Source organism: Vicugna pacos, chromosome 6 (assembly GCF_048564905.1).
Source record: "Vicugna pacos chromosome 6, VicPac4, whole genome shotgun sequence".
In the NCBI taxonomy this organism is placed as follows: Eukaryota; Metazoa; Chordata; class Mammalia; order Artiodactyla; family Camelidae; genus Vicugna; species Vicugna pacos.
In genome coordinates this window covers 30345003-30364492 of record NC_132992.1, presented here as the reverse complement: position 1 = coordinate 30364492, position 19490 = coordinate 30345003, and the positions used below count along the sequence as shown (strand labels likewise).

At 35.8% G+C, this 19490-nt stretch overlaps 2 protein-coding genes and 1 long non-coding RNA gene across 4 annotated transcripts in view; 2 read left to right on the top strand and 1 right to left on the bottom strand.

Annotated features, from left to right (window-relative positions):
- LOC140696851 (uncharacterized) overlaps window positions 1–19490 on the bottom strand; it is a 513284-nt gene that overhangs the window by 102197 nt on the left and 391597 nt on the right. For both annotated transcript variants that reach the window (XR_012073425.1, XR_012073426.1), the window contains exon 4: window positions 470–530. This is a non-coding gene — a long non-coding RNA (uncharacterized lncRNA). The remainder of the gene's footprint in view (window positions 1–469; window positions 531–19490) is intronic.
- On the top strand, window positions 3112–4237 carry LOC102537457 (olfactory receptor 4M1). The gene has a single exon (XM_006218115.2). The coding sequence runs from the start codon at window positions 3189–3191 to the stop codon at window positions 4146–4148; it is 960 nt and encodes a 319-aa protein (XP_006218177.1). The 5' UTR covers window positions 3112–3188; the 3' UTR covers window positions 4149–4237.
- Window positions 13065–14003, top strand: LOC102526259 (olfactory receptor 4N4C). The gene has a single exon (XM_072963942.1). It carries the CDS (start codon window positions 13077–13079, stop codon window positions 14001–14003), a length of 927 nt encoding a protein of 308 aa, XP_072820043.1. The 5' UTR covers window positions 13065–13076.

The following is a 19490-nucleotide window of genomic DNA, read 5'->3' as shown; positions in this document are numbered from 1 at the left end:
TCCCTCCCCCCTTATCAATATAACCTTTCCTCTTCTTCCATTTTCTGCATCTCAGTTTGAGCATAATCCTTCAATCTGATGTTACTGAATACAGTCTGAAAGCATTTCTTTCAGTTGTGAGTTATTTTGATTATCAAGAGAAGCTAAGGTGAGTGACTTACTCTGGGAGACACTGGTTTCTTCATTCACATCTGCATCTAAGAAGAGATGGATGATGGTTGTAGATAATAGCTAAATTTTTTAAGCCTCAGTATCCTTGAGTCATTTAATCCTTTTCTGTTTAAGAATCTATGTGAAAGCCTCCCTAAATTACTTAAATTGAGAAGATAGCTCTTCTCCCTGTGGTTACTGAGGGCTTGGCCAGATACATGGATGAACATTGCATTATTAGTAAGGAAGAACTTCTGCACAGATTCTTGTCTTTCCCCAAAGCATTTGTTCCCTTGAGGAGAGTTCACAGTTCACTCACTTATAGGGAGGCCCTCTGTACTCCTAGGTATCTCCATAGTCATCCTCTAGATACTTCATCCCTGCAGATTAAACACAGAATGAGAATTCACTAGATGTTGTTAACAGAGGAGCAAGCTCGTTAAGATTCTACATATAAGACCATGCAGTATTTTCCTTTCTTTGTCTGGCTTATTTTACTTAGTATAACATCCTTCAGTTTCACCCATGTTTTTGCAAATGGCAGGATCTCCCTCTTTTAAAGGCTGAATAATGTGTATGTGTTTATGTATGTGTAGAGATGAATGTATACAATCATAATTTCTTTATCCACTTGAGAGTAGAATGGTGGTTACCAGGGGCAGGGAGGTGGGGGAAACAGGGAGATATTAGTCAAAAGGTACAAGGTTGCCAATGATGTAAGATGAATAAATAAATCTAGAGCACTAATGTACAGAATGATGACTATAGTTAACACTACTATATTGGATGGTGGAAATTTGCCAAGGGAGTAGATTTCAGGTGCTCTAATCGTAGGAAAAATGCTATGTGGAAGATATGTTAATAAGCTTGATGGTAGTAATCATTTCACTATGTATATGTATGTCAAATCATTATGTTGTACATCTTAATATATAAAGTTTTTAGTTTTAAAAAAACCCAGCCCCCCCCCAAAAAAAACCCAAGCAGGCTTGCATCCAGAAACTTGGAAGGTGTAGGTGGGTGATATAAAACCCTCCTGATCTACTGACAGAGCTGTTCTAAGAATAGGCACTGGCTTGGAATAGCTGTCCCCTCTGACATGGCAGCCTTGGAAAGAAATGCCATAACTCAGGCTCCACGGATGGTTCAGCTCCCTCAAGAATTCCCCACAAACATAATTTCTTGTTATGGATTTTATGGCATAATTTCAAGATTTTCTCAGAGTGTGACAGGGCATTTCTAAATATTGTTGGTAGATTTAGTCAAATTTTATGAAGAACCTGGCATGTGCTAGATGAACCTCATTCTAGACACAGAAGAAATAAAGATATATTTCTTAAAAGCTTGTCATTATGGTGTTCATATTCCAGCTGACTTTGGTAGTGTGACAATAACAACATAGAATTCAACATTAAATCCTGCCGATTGCCCTTCCTAAATATTTTCTAACAATTCATTTGTTTGAATAGCTGTTGCCCTATCTTTAAGCCACATCGTTTTTCCCCACTGTAATCCCACTTCAGTGTATTCATATAGTAACCCGAGTGATATTTCCAAACTGCAAATTTTAAGGTATTCTCTAGATTTTATTCTAAAATACATTGGAGACTGTTCAAATCCAACTTTCTTATTGTAGACTCTAATGCTCAGTCTTTGGCTGTCTCTTTATTCTGTGTTTGTGCCTCAATCAGTCAGGTCTTCTACAGTTCCTAGAAACTCTGCCCTGACACAAAGTCTTTATATGTCTTGTTCGCTATTCTTAAAATACTTTTCTCCAGACTTTGAAATTTAGTTGAAGTGTCACCAATTCAGAGAAGCTTTTCTAAATAAGGCATCACCACACATCACCACAGGCCACCATCATTTTTTAAATCATAATTCCCTTCTAATTTTCTTCTTTTATCAATAGTGGTATTTTATTTTACTTATTTTTGTTTCATTAATTTACTTATTGCTTGTTTACTAACTTATTATCTGTCTATATTTCTAAATGGAAGTTCAGTGAGGCAGAAACTATCTCCCTTGCTCATTGTTGTATTCTCATTAGTTAGCACATGCATAGTGGATATTCCTTAAGTACTTGTTGAGTAAACAAATGAATAATTTTTTAAAATGACACTGAAGCTATACATTGTGGGATAGAGCTTTCAATGTCATGTCTGAGTTTTGTTTTGATATTCACTAAAGCACAAATGCAGGCTAGGGTCAGAATTGTGGGTTTTATGATATTTGAGGCCACGATCATGTTCATGTACAGAATATATGTGTTATTTTGTCCTTCAGTGAGGAAGTGGCATGGTGGAGTGCCGTGGGTGTGTTATGAGTAGTGGTTGAGTGTTGCTGGCTACATCTTCCTATGTTCCTGAAACAGTAGGTCAAATGCATGATCAGTGAGGTAATGGAGTCAGGTCACAGTCAGAAGAATTTTCATACAGGGAGGGCCCTGTAATGTCGTGTTTTGTGCTTGCTTACCCATTATCTAGGATAAATCTGTGTAGGTTCCAGTTAAGGAAAAAATGTCCATTCACTACTCATAATGTCTTGGGATCTCTCTGATGGACTGAAATGAAAATACTGCCAGATCAGCATACCTGATCTTAGACTACAAGCCTAAGTTTCCAAGTTGGTTAGATTTCTCATCAACTACAGAAAATACATCAGAACAGGCTGCATCTCTTATTACCAGTCTAAAGTTTGGCTAAATTCAGAAGTAGCTGCAAATATTGGTACTAAGGTAGATGTTTAGGGGAAGGATTAGTGCATTTTTGAGTTTCATAACACATAGAAATAACACTAACAAGTTGAGGTTTTGACTTCGGGTATGTGACACACTTCCTATGGTTCTGATGTTTCTAATTTTCAGGTCATCACTTACCCTTCCCCCATCTTGGTTTACGAAACATAAAATGGGGCAACCAAACATCTTAATGCAATTTCTTAGTAATAGAGAATATCTGATGATTTTTAAAGAAGGGCTATAACTCTGATTAAATGCTATTTGGAATAATTAAAATTTCTTTATTTTTCATAGCTATATTATGAAAGAAAGTGAAAAAATGGAACCTACAAATTACACCAGAGTGACAGAATTTGTTCTCACTGGCTTATCTCAGACTCGGGAAGTGCAACTCGTCCTATTTGTTATATTTCTATCTTTCTATTTGTTCATTCTTCCAGGAAATATTCTTATTATTTGCACCATAAGGCTTGACCCACATCTGACCTCGCCCATGTATTTCCTGTTGGCTAATCTAGCCTTCCTTGACATTTGGTACTCCTCCATCACAGCCCCCAAAATGCTCGTAGACTTCTTTGTGGAAAGGAAGATCATTTCCTTCGGTGGGTGCATTGCTCAGCTCTTCTTCTTGCATTTTGTTGGGGCCTCAGAGATGTTCCTGCTCACAGTGATGGCCTTTGACCGCTATGCTGCCATCTGCCGCCCCCTCCACTACGCTACCATCATGAATCGACGTCTCTGCTGTATTCTGGTGGCTCTCTCCTGGATAGGGGGCTTCATTCACTCTATGATACAGGTGGCTCTCATTGTTCGACTTCCCTTCTGTGGGCCCAACGAGTTAGACAGTTACTTCTGTGACATCACGCAGGTCGTCCGGATTGCCTGTGCCAACACCTTCCTGGAGGAGTTAGTGATGATCTTTAGCAGTGGTCTGATCTCTGTGGTGTGTTTCATTGCTCTCCTGATGTCTTATGCCTTTCTCCTGGCCATGCTCAAGAAACACTCAGGCTCCGGTGAGAGTACCAGCCGGGCCATGTCCACCTGCTATTCCCACATCACCATTGTGGTGTTAATGTTTGGGCCATCCATCTACATTTATGCTCGCCCATTTGATGCTTTTTCCCTAGATAAAGTGGTGTCTGTGTTCCACACTGTGATATTCCCTTTACTTAACCCCATCATCTACACACTGCGAAACAAGGAAGTAAAGACAGCTATGAGGAAGTTGGTCAACAGATACATTTTCTGTAAAGAGAAGTGAAAGATAAATGGCATATTTTATAGTCCTTCTGGCCTATAAATGGTCCTAAAGTAGGAAGCATTTGCAGTAATATTGCTGCTTTCACTACCTCCTTTTGTATGAGCTCTTAAAATCCTACTAGATTTTCCCTCTGGTGAAAAACAAAGAAATTAAAATGGAAGTAAATTTACCCACACCTTCTCCGAAATTTCTGGTAAATTACTGTTAAAATTCAAGGTAGAATAATGGTCTGCTAAAAAATACACTTTCACTAATTATTTACTGAGCGACCATTCTGGAGAGGCTTTGGCTGTGAGGAGAATGTGTGTTGAGAAATAATAAAATAAAGAAGACCCGGGAGACGTGTCTACTACGAATATATAGAAGTGGCTAGCATATGAATATGCGTAGTTTCAAGTGACCAAATTAAATATTGTCATGTTTCAATGTCAGCCCAGGGGGATGGTGTTTGGTAAACAATCTTCCTGGGACTGGAAAAATAGATTATTTTGTCCTTTATTTCTTCCTTTTTCCAGAGTTAATAATGGAAAGTGAGAATTCGTTTACATAAGTCATGTCAACTCACTTCAGGTGGTAGCCACTCAACAGTATTGGTGACAGAACTCAAGATCTTGTCACATCTTGGAGTCAATGTTCATGAATTTATAGCTGAGTGTACTTTGGTTCATACATGAGACCCCTCTCTTTCAAAGGAAATCTCCTGTCATCTAGCAGTTTTTATAGCCAGTTTCTCCTTAGCACCCTCCAGTGTGAAAGCAGACTAGGAGGAAAGGGACTCTAGGTTGACTCGGACTGATAGACATCCAAGCTGTGTGATTTATTTTAAAAGATCACCTCTTTTGCCATTTTTGTGGGGTTTTTTGTATTTGCTAATTCTGCCTTTCAAGTTAAAATTAAATTAATAGAATGTTGCTTTTGTTAGTACTATAATTAAGAGTTCCTTCCTATTAAACCATTTTTGAGTACACATGGAAGAAATCTAATGTATTGGTTTCCATAATTCTCTAGTGGATTATTTATTAGTGATTACACTATTCCCTGACACTAAGAACCCATTTACTGACCATGCTTCAGAATGTAAAATACATATTACAATATTTGAGTTTATACAATTTTTAAGTTTAAATTAATTTTTCAATTTCAAAACTAGGGAGTCTGTCCATCCAAGGGCAAGAGCACTTTGTGAGCTTCAAGCTTTAGTCATATATTTAATTTGATATCATACAATGACTAGACTTTACGGCAAATAGATTCCTGTCAGTATCCGGAATGAATATATGTGAATAGTTAATGAAAACAATCACAGGGTAATTCTTTATCTATACGCTATTTATTAATTGAGAAAGTAATTTGTCCCAGACCCAGTGCACCTCAGACACATAGGATGGAATGACAATACATAAAATTTGTTCTTTGCTTTGGGAATGTTTTCCTATGATGATTGAATGGGGTTCCCAGACCCCACACCAATAAACAATTCTTGGATTCAAGCAGGGTATCTGAAAATTCAGCTCAATGCTGACACTGTCTACCTGGAGGCAGAATCAGATTCCACAGGTAAAGGGCTCAGTCCCACAAGACCAGCCTCCCCTTGAGATGCCAGCTGCAAGCCCAGGTGGCTACCTGTGCTTCTGACTAACTGGCTATAAATCAGAGATTCCCATGATCCTCTCCTTGGGTTTGATTAATTTGCTCGAACAGCTCACAGAACTCAGGAAAACCTGTTTACTCACTAGATTGCTGATTTACTACAAAGAATATCACAGGATCTGAATCAACAGCCAGATGAAGAGATGCATAGGCTGAAGTTCTGAAAAAGGAATTTCTGTCCTTGTGGAGCTTGGGGACTGGCATGTAGGATACAGAAGTACTGTGGTTCTGGGATATGGAAGCTATCCCGATAAACCAAAAAGCTGTCCTTTTGGGTTTTATGGAGGCTTCATCACATAATCATGATTGGCTGAATCATTGGCCAATGATGATTTATTCCACCTCAAATCCCTCTCTCCTCTCCAGCCTCTCCAGAAATGAAGGGGTTGGACTGAAAGTTCCAACCCTTTAATCACATGTTTGGTTCTTCTGGCAACCACCCGCAACTCTAGGGTAGGATTCAAAAGTCACCTTCATTGACATAAACCTAATTGTGACGGAAAGGGCTTGTTATGAATAACAAGGCACAATTTTCTCCTTTGTGGCTCTGAGGACAAGAGACCACATAGAAAATTTGATTCTTGAATTGAATCAAATTTCATTTCATTCATTTTCATTGCCAAGAAACAAATAAAACAGTAGACTTCTCTAATATTTTACAACAGAGCATGAAAAAAAAAGTTAACATACAAAAGAGATAAATGTACATAATAAAAATGATGAGTTATGTTCCTATATTTTATGTTATCTTATTGTTATTTTCTGTATCTGAACCAGCCAGACTTCATTCATTTTTGTCACTTATCCTTCATTTAGCTAAGATTCATGTTCTTGAGACAGGGACTGCTGACTCAACATGCTCTCCAACACCTACTACAGAAGGATATTTGTTGAAAATATTGAAGCTATCAATAAGAAGGAAAAAAACATCAAAAATAGTATTACAATGAAGAATTGCTTATTAAGAAATACACCTTAAATTAATGTAAGCAGAGAAATAGAGAACTTTCGGCACACTGGTAAGCAGTGACGAAGCCTGATTCATGGAGGACATCATTGGCATAAAGACTTGGATCAGTAGTTCTCAACTGGGGCAATTTCAGCCTCCAGGTGGAAGTGTCTCATGACATTTTTGGTGGTCACACTGGGGACTGTGATTGCCATCTATATAGAAACCAGGGATGCTGCTAAACATGAACCAGATACCCTCCATAGATTATCCTGCCCTCGTATGTCCTTAGTGCCAAGACTGTGAAATCCTAAAGCAGGGCTAATAAGGCAGGCTAGTGTAGGATAAATAGGTGTTAATCTCACACATAATCTTTTCCTGTGCAGGGCTGCCTCTAAACCAGTACCTTCAGGAATGTGGGCAGACTCCTCCCCACTTAAATCTTTCCTACTTCTCTCTGTTACTTCTAAGTATCTTTTAACCCTTGTCTTTCAGTTTCTTCTATTTTTCCTCCCTTCCAAAACTGCTGTTGCATTTCTGTTTTTAATATCAGCAATATCTGAACTGAATAAGTTAACATCTTTAGGTCTGGATAATGATTATACTTTCAATTACTCACTGACCAGCCTGAGATTTCAGAACCCAAGTACCACCCATCTCATAGCTTTTTGCAAATCTTAGTATTAACAAGATGGAATTTATTATTACATCTGGTAAAAAAAAATCCAAACAAAATAAAGTTCTCCTGTTTTTTAAATTAATAAATAATATATATTTTATTAAAAATTTAAAAATATATGAACATATAAGAAAAGGCCAAGTATTACTGGCAATCTCTGTTTCCCCAGGGATTGAGGCTTTCCTCTGACAAAGTCTGTGAGATCTCCCCATCCAGCTTCATTGGCAGCAGGCCAGTTTGCCTTTCTTGCATCTACACAATATGATTAACTGTCATTAAGTGGAGGTGAGGTGAAACAAAAGCTACAAAATGCTTCAGACAAGTGTAAACCTAGCAGAACTGGCATTTAAATGAAAAGGCTACAAGCAATTTTAAACATCAAACAAAAATCTGGGAATGTTGTTTCAAAGGACCCTTTTGAAGAAACTCGCAGAACAAACTTCAGTCAATCATGTGAAGACCAAGAAATGAGGGGAAAGGATGGGTGCTCAATATTAAATATATTAAACTGTATCTAAGCCTGAAACTATTATGGGATTGGAAGAGTACGACATCTCCGTGCCTTGCCAGAAACGATACAGTTGCCTCCTTTCCATCTGGTGGTACATTACGTAACTTTACTGAATCGCCCACTAAAAACAAATACACATGTCGAATAAACATCTTTTGAAATACTATGATGAACTGGCCAAAAAAAAAAAAAAAGATGGCATAGAATATTTAGAATCTAAAAACCAGATGAAATTGGGAATGCAGAGAAATAAATGGTGAATCAGCTTTTATTGTGAAGACTTGTGTTCTGTTTTCAAGGCCACAAGTGTTGGTGGTAGGGACAGAGACGGACAGGAGACAAAGCCCAGGGCTCACCCAAGGATCTACTCCATAGGCTGAGGTCTCAAATGATATGTTCTCAGGGTAGTGGTGAAATAGATTTTTAAAATCTCACCACCAAAAAGGCAAAAAAGGGGAAAAAAGGATGATGAACCATGAGTGGGCTCACACTTTTTTTTTTTTTGAGTTTGAATCACTGCTAGCTGATAATTTTATTCAAAGTTTTTGGTTCCAGAGTTATCATGATTCCTGATAGAAAGAAACATAAAGATCCTTTGGAGGATCCTGTCTTTTTTCTAAGACTCAAAGTATTTTACTGATAAACTTGGAAGAAATAAGAGCTTATAGTCTAACATCAGTGAACACACAAGAAAGCAAAGCTTTGTGAGTGAAAGTCAGAAAAACAACAGACAGAAGAATCAAAACCACAAAAGAATCATCCCCTTCCTGCTTCATGGCCTTTTATCAGCTCTTTCTTCAGATCTTCTCACAGTGGGCTTATTCTAGACATTTGAATCTCAGTTAAAATGCCATCCCCTCAGAAAGGCTCTCCGTGTCCAGCTCACTAAGAGCCGTCTCCCCCCATTTCTTCCCAGCACATCACTGTGTTGTAGTTCTATGGTAGTACTTATCACTACTGGATATTTCCTCTCTGGTGTGTTTGTTTATTGTCTTCTCCGTGGAGTAGAATGTAAAATCCCTAGGAACAGGAACCTTTTTTCTCTTGCTCAGTGATGTATTGCTAACACTAAAATACAGCCTCGTTCATGACTTTAGTTTCTAAGATTGACTAAAATCATCAACTTTTCCCAACAGGTTTAAGAAGTCTCTGATCTGAGGACTAGTTTAGGTCATCAGATTAATTTTATTTTAAGTATTGTGACAAACGTTAAGAAGCGAGGTCCCTAATTATGTCTATAGTTATGAAAAAAATCACATATTAAAAAGTCTTTGGTGACAATAAAGACTGCAGTGTACTCCAAGATGGTGATTTTTCTCCACATATGTTTTCACACATTTTATTATTGTTATTTTTAATAAATAACTTTCTTTTCTCTGTCGAGTCTATTTATATACATGGTTTTATAGAATATGCTTTTCTATGCCTTTATCCTTTCAAGTTCTTTTCTTATTTTTCTAATACAGTTTTCAAATTTGTTCTTGTAATTTACTTTCCCTTTCCTCTTTATTTATATTTTTATTTTCATAACTTTGTGTTTTTCTTTCTTCCTCTGTTTCCCATTTTTCACTTTACCTGCTTCTCTTTCTCTGAATTGGACATATATGAGAATGAAATTTGTTTGATTATGCACTGTTTTTATTTTTAAAATGTATGTTTAGCACTTTTATTTTTAAATAGAAAATCTCTTTAAGCAAAATTAAATCTACTAAAATTTAAATTATACTGCCTTTACTACATGATTTTTAATCTTTTTCTTCTGTACAATAATATTAAATGGAAAAAGAGACAGTTCCTCATCATTGCTTTAGCAAAGCATAAGAGACAATTATTCCTAAAATGAAAAACAGCAAAATATCAAGACCATAAAAGGGTTTATTTAAGAAAACATCTCTTGAGGATCTCATCAGTCCTGCAATATGCAGTTCTTTTTTCTAAGAAGGATTATTCAAAGGAATCTTTGTGAGCATCATTTATTTTCTCATTATCTATCTCTTTGTCACCAGAAATATGTGAATCTAACATATTTACCATCTACTTGACCACATTATTTCCTTTCTGGCTGTATCAATGATTTCCTGTCAATTATGCTACTTTTCTTTTAGAATTGCAGTGTAAAATATAAACCTCCTTTGACTTTCTATTTACTCAGACCTAATAAACAAACTCGCCATTCCATACTTTTGTCACTGATGGAATGTTGATTTTAGAACCCAGAAGTGACACAGTGTCTCTTTAGCTGATATATATTTGAGTATTTGGACTTAACATATTTCTAGTCTAATTCTTTGATTATATCTTCTTGGCATTCTAAAAATTCCCTTTGAAACTAGTCTACAGTTTTGTTAGCTTTCAAATTCCCAAAGTTCATTCTCCGTTGCATCACAGATTGGTTGTTATTTCTAAATGTTAAGAGGCCCCTCTGTGAGAAGAGATATTTAAGAACAAAGGCAGGAACAATCAGTTATTGTCCTTTCCGTCAGGAGGTGGTATTTGCTGTGTGAGTGCAAAGCTGGATTGCTAGAGAGGTAAATGTTTTTGTCATTCTTCATATTTATAAGGAACAGAAAGAAGGAATAAATGGAAACTTACTACAACTTTTCTGGTGGGACATCTGTTGTCTTAGAATGCAATGATCAGAATTAGAGTAGAAATAAACTAATATTAAAAGTCTGAATTCAATACTACAGTAGCATATTTTATCTCTCCTTAATAAAATAGTTATAGTTCCTCCTGATATTTAGAATTACTTTATTGGGGATATAGAAAGCCTTCATTAAAATATCAGTTTTCTTGGGGATGTTAATACTTGGTCTTAAATTTACGTATCGTATATTAACTGACAGACTGAGGGGTTTTAGATGGTAATAAAGTCCATCTGATAAAAAGTCAATAGAAGAACTTAGGTGAATGATAGGAAATGAAACACAAGATACAGCAGAAAAACTTTAACCTTTAACCTTAGAGATACTTAAAGGTTTCTTTCATGTCCTAAACACAGCCTCAGTGCTTGAAAGTATGAAATAACCAACCGTATAATAGACAGCAAGATGCACACAACTTGGGAATAAGTATGGAGGGATTCCTGACTTACTTTTCCAACAGTAGGTTTTATGCGCAGAAGGAATGATAAATATTGAAGGCCATGAATGCTAACAAAACAAGGAAGGAAGGAAGGAAGGGAGGAAGGAAGGAAGGAACTAAGGAAGGAACGAAGGAAAGAAGGAAGGAAGAAAAAAGCAATTTGGATTGCACCATTTGTAAGTGTTTGTGCTTCAGTTTTGCTTAGGAAACAATGTGTGCTTGTGCATGTGTACATATGCATGTATGTGCACCCATGCATTTGTATGCACATGTATGTGCCTGTGTGATATAAAGTATCACTTTAATAATCTGTATTAATTAATCTATTTAGGTTAGACATGCAAAATCAGATACTTGGATGTTTTGAATAGATATGCCATTATAAATATTCTCTTTGGTTTCGTGATTTGGGACTTGACTGTTTTTCTCCTTTTTCTTTCTCTCTCTTCTCTTTCCTTCTGTCTCCTCTAACAGTTAAAATTAGTGGACGCTTCTTTCCCAGGTCTTGACACTCCATGCTCCACAACACTATTTTAAAATAAGTGTATCATGTAACTAAAAGTGTATGAGATATTGTTCTATGTCACACTGCAGTATTATCCTCTAGTTCAAACGTCAAATCTGCAAGTTTTTAAACTTTTAAATCCTAACAATAAACAATTTTTGAGCATGCAGAGCAACATATGTATTTTATTTGTATATTTTTATATTCAATTGTACTGTGACCCTTTCAAAAATAGAACTTCGAAGAATGAGATATAATCATATATATAGAAATTCTACTATTGTTCTTGTCAGGGAGGGGAAAATTCCCGTCTACCTATTTTGGGTTCTTGTGTCTGGATTAGTAATAAAATTGATACAAGACAGATTAACAGAGAAAAGAAACAAATTTTAATTGCAGTCATGGAAGTCTCATAGAAATAGGACCTAAACAAGTGGCCAAAGCAGGCGCTTTTGTATTTCTTAAAACGAAAAAACAATACATTTGCAAGGAATTGACAGGACAAAGAAACAGCTTTTGGGTGCTCAATTAGTGAAGAGTTTAACTGGAGTTTGGGCTTGGAGTAGAAAAATAAAGAAGTTTTGTTTACACAGGCTTCTTGGCCCGAATTCCCTATCTCTGGCCATAAAGGTGTCTTTCTACCTCCAGGTACAAGGAGTGCGCCTTTCACATGAAAGATTTTTTCCTGTTTTCAGGGAGACAGAAAGGAGAGCCAGAGTGTTTCCCTTCTGTTGGCCATTTCTTAAGTAATTTTAATTCAAAATAATCAGTATGCCATTGGGGCACACTTTGGGGTGTCCTACCCCGGGGCCCCAAATTTTCATACCAATAAATAATCATGTACATTGCCTGAGCACATTGCCAATTTGGTGACCATTATACAGATAAGCCTCAGATCTCAAATTCTCCAATGACCAGGATTCTTTTCATTTAGATCAAGATGATGGGTTAATACCCTATACAGAAAAAGGAAATCTTTCAAGTAAAAAAAAGGTTTTTTTAAAAAAGCTTTCTAAGGAAGCATTCTTAAGGTATAATTTACATCCAGTAGATGTGACAATTTCTGTATAGTTTACTAGCTCAATAAATTTTGGAAAAAAAAAAGACTTGTAACCATTATAATCAAAATATGGAATGTTTCTGTTACTTTAAAAAGCTATCATTCCTTTCCACTGTCAATTCCCACTTCACCCCCTCATTCAAATAAACACTTGAAGAACTTGATAACTATGTTTGCTTTTTCTCAGTCAGAAAAAATTTCAAATTCCTCATGCAAATCATAAACAAACCCAGGGCAGGGCAGAGTCCTGTGCGAGACAGTAGTTAAATAGGAGTACAAGTCAGAAGCAGAAGAAAGTGGCTTCAAGACTAGGGTGTTGGCACTTAGGACTTAGAGAAGAATAAACGCTAGAAGAGATTTCTTAGTCTGTGGGAGAGTGATGGTGTAACATAGATGTGGAATACACTGCTTTTAGTTTGAGAAAAACTATGATCTAGATAAAGACATGGAAGTAAGCTCTCTACTCCCTGATGTTCTGCAGGCAGAGGAGATGGAGACAGAAAATAGCACAGTCGTGACAGAATTCATCCTCCTTGGTCTGACCCAGTCTCAAAATATTCAGCTGCTGGTTTTTGTGCTGATCTTAATTTTCTACCTCATCATCCTCCCTGGAAATTTCCTCATCATCCTCACCATCAGGTCAGACCCTGGCCTCACGGCCCCTCTCTACTTCTTTCTGGGCAACTTGGCCTTCCTGGATGCATCCTACTCCTTCATTGTGGCTCCCAGGATGCTGGCGGACTTCTTCTCTGAGAAGAAGGTGATATCTTATAAAGGTTGCATCACTCAGCTCTTTTTCTTGCACTTCCTTGGAGGAGGGGAGGGGTTGCTCCTAGTTGTGATGGCCTTTGACCGCTACATTGCCATCTGTCGTCCTTTATACTACTCTACCGTCATGAACCCAAGAGCCTGCCGTGTCTTGCTCTTGGCTCTGTGGCTTGGAGGATTTGTCCACTCCATTATCCAGGTTGCCCTCATCCTCCGCTTGCCCTTCTGTGGTCCAAACCGACTGGACAACTTCTTGTGTGATGTGCCGCAGGTCATCAAGCTGGCCTGCACTGACACCTTTGTGGTGGAGCTCCTGATAGTTTTCAACAGTGGCCTGCTCACCCTCTTGTGCTTTCTGGGGCTTTTGTCTTCCTATGCAGTCATCCTCTGTCATGTACATGGTTCCTCCTCTGAGGGGAAGAACAAAGCCATGTCCACATGCACCACCCATGTCATTATTATACTTCTCATGTTTGGGCCTGCCATCTTTATCTACACCCGCCCCTTCAGAGCCTTACCAGCGGACAAGGTGGTTTCCTTTTTCCACACTGTAATCTTTCCTTTGATGAACCCTGTGATTTATACCCTTCGCAACCAGGAAGTGAAAGCGTCCATGAGGAGACTATTGAGTCGGCATGTGATCTGCTGAATGGATCTTATGATAAGACAAGAAGTGGAAATCTGGCTCCAAATCATTCATTCATTTAACAAATACTGTTTTACATTGAGTCCTTCCCACTGTCAGGTACTACTGTAGCCAACAGGACAGTGACACATAACAAGAGAATTAGCATGCTATGTTTAAGGAACATAAAAGAAACACCAGAGCAGCTGGAGTACAATGAGTAAGTGTGAGAGATTTAAGAGTTAAGTTATACACAACTGAAGGGTCAAACTCCTAAAGTTTCTTAGGCTGAGATAAGAAGTTTTGCTTTATTTTAATTGCAGTAAGAATTCATTTTAATATTTTAAGCAAGAGAGTTGACTTATCCACAATTGTTTCTTCCTTGGTTTAGAAGAACATCAGGATTCTGGGCAGAGATTAGTAAGCAGCAAAACATCATTAAAAGGCAAATGTTATGCTGCAGACCTGTTTTCAACAATTTTAAAGTTTGAAAATTCTTGAAATATATGTATATATGTACTTATATACATATGTATATATTTTTTCTTTTTCCTTCTCAAAGTTGTTATACTGATAAGAAAGAAAAAATAATTGGTTTTACGGAAAAAAGGTCATGATATAATTTTACTGAATTGTTTTTTCAGAGCTTCATGATATTTACTAGTGGGTTTTTACAAATCCTCCCTGGATGTTAAAACTTGCCCTCAATTGATTTCAGTCTGATTATAATAATGGTTATTTGGTACTATAGATTCTGTTGGAAATTACATAAATCACTGTAGTTAAGCATAATGGGGTTTAAAGTGGGAAATTAGGTACTTATACAAACCTTCATGTAGTAGGGACCATTCTATATACTGAGATATAGAAATTTAGGCATATCTAAAAGGGAGAACCCAAAAGCATAAATTGAAGTTTAAATTTTTTTTGGTTGAGAATAGTACATGTGAGCACAGATTGAGTCACATGCTTCTAAACAACTTACTGTGTACAAGAGGAAATTACAGAGGGTTTTAGAGATATTTTTCCCTTTCATAATCTATTTTCTGAAAGAGTTTGTGTTGAATTAGATTATTTCTTGAATGTCTGCAGATTTCATCAGGTTAGCCATTTAGGTCACAAGATTTCTCTGTGGGAAGATTTTAAAGTAGAAATTAAATTTCTTTACTATATATATACACCTATTCACGTTATCCATTTCTTCTTGAATTAGCTTTGGTAATTAATATCCTTAGAATCTTGTGCATTCAATCTAAGTTATCAAATTTATTGGAATGAAATTGCTCAGAATGTTCCCTTGACATTCTTTTAATTTCTGTAATGTCTATAATGATTACCCCTCTTTAATTCCTGATATTATTAATTTGTGTAATCTCTCTTTTTTTCCTTGACCAGTCTGGCTAAAGTTTTATGAATTTTATTGTTCTTTACAAGGAATTAGCTTTTGGTTTCATTTATTTTTCTCTATTTAAAAAATAATATATTTCTTCCCTTATCTCTATTATTTAATTTCTTCTTTCTTTGGGTTTAATTTCATTTTTTTTCTAAATTGGAAGATTAAATTATTAATTTAAATTCTTTCTTATAAACTCTTTAAAAAATCAGTTGATGCTACAAATTTCCCTTAAGCCCTGCTTTCTGTACATCTTGCATATTTTTATATGTTGTATTCTCATTTTCATGCAGTTAAAAATATTTTCTGATCTCTACTTTGACTTTCTTACTCATGGGTTAGAGTGTTTTTTTTTTTTTCCTGAATATTTATGTATTTGCTGATTCACTTCTAGTTTAATTCCATTGTGGTCCAAGAACATACTTGTTATGAAGTCAGTTTTAAAAATGTGTTGAAATTTGTCTTATATCCCAGAATAAAGTCTACCAGATTAACACTTGCCATGTTGAATGCCATAATAAGTTTTGAATTTTAAATGTAAGAGTAGCAGTATACTTTTGAAAAGTGATGAAAAATTCTAGAGGTATATCTATAAGACAGAACAATATGCTGAGAAGTTGTAAATTTTATCAAGTCAGCTAGATCTGTCCTTTACATATGGTGTAAAACTGCAGTCTCATGGGTATCTCCTGAATTTCTTTTGATGAATTGTAAACTAAATCAAATATAATCTGTTAAAAATAACCCACATTCCAATCTTGCCTCTTACTGTTTCTGCTCAGGAATGGGGTTTGATTCTTTGATGCCTTTGCACATTCTCTTTACCACTTGCTGATGAATGTTTCAACCAAGACTCTGCCATAATGCTTCCTGCTTCTTAAACTATTTCTAATGCCCATATGGTGTTCACTCCTCTTTGCTCTATGAGCAAACTCTAAGCACAGGTCTTTTATAAACATCTCATTATTATTTTAATTAATTGTGCCTGTATTCACAATTTTCTGCCTTCCCTGTATATTTAATTTTTGTATTTCATCTCTTAGCACAATGATTTGCTCTGGTAGATTTCCAATAATGGCTGGTATGAAGTAAATAAGTAAATGAATACAGTATTATTTTTTATTGTAGAAAGCAGAACTTGAAAATTTAAAATAGGAGCCAATATAAGGTTTTACCTAATGTGATTATGCTAGTAACAATAATTTTAACAACTGACTTTGTGGTAGAAAGGAATTGATTTTATATACATATATATATAAAATAGGAGAAAAGTTAGAGACTGTATATAACATTTAGAAATATATTTTTCCACATTTTTCTATGTGCACATTTTTGTTTAAATATAAGGACATATATATGCTGTTTTTTAACTTTCTTTTAAAACTTTTCTAGAACCTATATTACACATGAATATATATGTTATACATACACACATATTTTATTTATCTATATATGTATATGATATTTTAAATGCCTGTGTAGTATTGAGTTATATGCTGCTACTAAAATTTATTTAAATAAACCCGACTTTTAGATGTTTATCACATTTGTTTATTAACAAGGACAAAGGAATATATAATGACTTTTGTTATTACATGCATAACGCTTTCAGGAAGATACACAAAGAAAAATAGCTATTTGCTATGGGGAAGTTTGTGGATTGGGAACACAGATGACGGACAAGAGATGGGAACGAATTTTCTTTCTGTATACATTTTTTCACTCTCTTGGCACCCTGGCCTCTTTTCTGTTCCTCAGCACACCAGATCTTTCTTTTTGATGGCCTCTTTCCGAAATGGCTTCTTTTAGACACTCAGATCTCAGTGTAATGAAACCTCCTCAGAAAAGCCCTCCCTGACCTCACCTAGAACAGCCACCTCCTTCCCAGGCTCTCTCCAACTCACACTCATACTTTCGCCCTAAGGCTCATTACTATCTGATGTTTTCTTTCCTGCTCATTTATTGTTGGTCTTCCCACATTTGAATATAAAATTCTAAAGGAAAGGGATGTTTGTCTTGTCTGTACTGCCTTGCTGACACTTACAATACTGCCAGGCTTAGGGTAGACAATAAGTGTTTGTTGAATTGGATGCGGAATCTAAGGAAGTGTCAAAAAAATTCAGTAACAGAGATAAATAGTACCTTAATTGGTATTTTAAAAAATAAAAAAAATACCCATTTCTAGGTGGGGAAACAGTCTTACAATGGCTCTGTTATTTTCCAAAGCCACATAACATTTATAGATTAGAGCCAGCATTAAATTCTTAGCTTTTCACTATTTGCCTAATAATCTTTTCACTGTAATAATTATTTTTGTGTATATGCTTTTTTTGGTCAATAAATTAGCTATATATTGTCTCAGGTCAACCTGAGGAGAGCACTCTTGAAAATTTTTGTTCACTTGTTTTTAAATTCCAAATCTGTCTGAAATGATAAAGCTTTCCTAGCTGGGTTAAAAAAAACCCTCAATTTTAACTACCAGCTTAGATTTTCAGATTAATTTTACTTCTGTATTGGAATGAATGTAAGGAAGGGAGGAAAGGCATAGATTATGTTTATAATTATGGAAAAACATCACATTTTAAAAGTCCTTGGTGGCAGAATTCTAAACTCCTCCAAGATGGGGCTGTTACTCCATGTCAGTGCATAAATAACCTAGTGTATTTTCCTTTCCTTTCTCTCTTTCCTCTACATAGGTCACTTTAGCATTGGCTTCTTTTTGTAGCTTCTGGATTTGTGGAATGTGTATTTCTGTGGATCAGTATATAACTGTCTTTCCATTTACGTCTCCATGAGTCTGTCCTTTCCCTGTTTTCTTGTTCCGTATTTTGGTAATTCTGACCTTCTCTATATCTTTTTTTATTTTCTCTTTTTTCTTCTCTTTTTCTACTTCTCACACTGTCTTTGAGATGAAAGTAGATTGGAACAAGTACATATTTGATTACGAATTGTATTTTGCTTACAAAAATGTGCTTAGTGTTTCAATTGTGACGTGACTCATAAACTCAGATTTCGCTTTAAAGCACAACAAAAACCCCCAGGAATCAGATATAAAAAACAAAATTCGGTTGCATTTAGCTGCTCTGGTCTTTAATTAATTTTTATTTTAATAATCTTCAATGAAAAACACCAAAAATTTTTCTCATCCTTGTTTTAGCTAAGTGAAGTAAAAGTAAATATACAACAAATACTGAGATCATGATACCTCTTTTCATATCCTGTTTAGGAGGTCACTCTCCCTTGAGGAAATGGCCTATTCTATACCAAACAGTTCCTATCTCTTAAAAGAATTATGCCTTGAAAGTCTTCATTTGCATCAGTTATAGTTTTTCTACTGTCCCTTCATCACCAGCAATGTGCTGATTCTTACATACTCATTAATAACGTGGCATATTGCTTGATTTCAGGGTCAAAATGATGGTGAAGACAGAGGGATGAGTAAGGAACTTGTCTTGAGGGCAAGATTTAAGGGAGGAGCCAAAAAAACTAAGTGGTAAACAGTATTTTGATCAATTCTTTCGAAGTATAGTTCACTTACATTATTAGTTTCAGGTGTACAGCGTAGAGATTCAGTATTTTTACACATTATACAACATTTAAAGTTATTATAAGATAATAGCTATAATTCCCAGTGCTATGTCCCATATACTTGTTGCTTATCTATTGTAAACACAGTAGTTTGTATCTCTTAACCCCCACCCCTAATCTGACCTTTCCCTCCGCCCTCCCTCACTACATTGTTCTGTATATCTGTGAGTCTCTTTCTGTTTTTCATACAGTGCTATTTGTATTATTTTTTAAAGGTTCCACATAGAAGTGATATCATGCAGTATTTGTCTTTGCCTTATATCACTAAGCATAATATTCTCTAGGTCTAATAAATACATTAAGAAATCAAATTTAATTTAAAATATGCATAATGAACAAAATAAATGCTAAATTAAAACAAGGCAAGATAAGTAAAAAAGTCAGGTGGAGCCATATTGGAAACTGAGGCAAAAGGAAAATCTGTAATGTTGATGCCTTTATTTTAAAAATTGATATTCTGTTCATAATTGTTACATTAATGTTAATCTTCAAAATACTGCATTAAAATGTTATTTGCTAAGGTTTTGGTA

What these genes read in the sequence shown, in the direction of transcription:
- LOC102537457 (XM_006218115.2), top strand. Translation starts at nt 3,189, where the DNA reads ATGAAAGAAAGTGAAAAAATGGAACCTACAAATTACACCAGAGTGACA.
- LOC102526259 (XM_072963942.1), top strand. Translation starts at nt 13,077, where the DNA reads ATGGAGACAGAAAATAGCACAGTCGTGACAGAATTCATCCTCCTTGGT.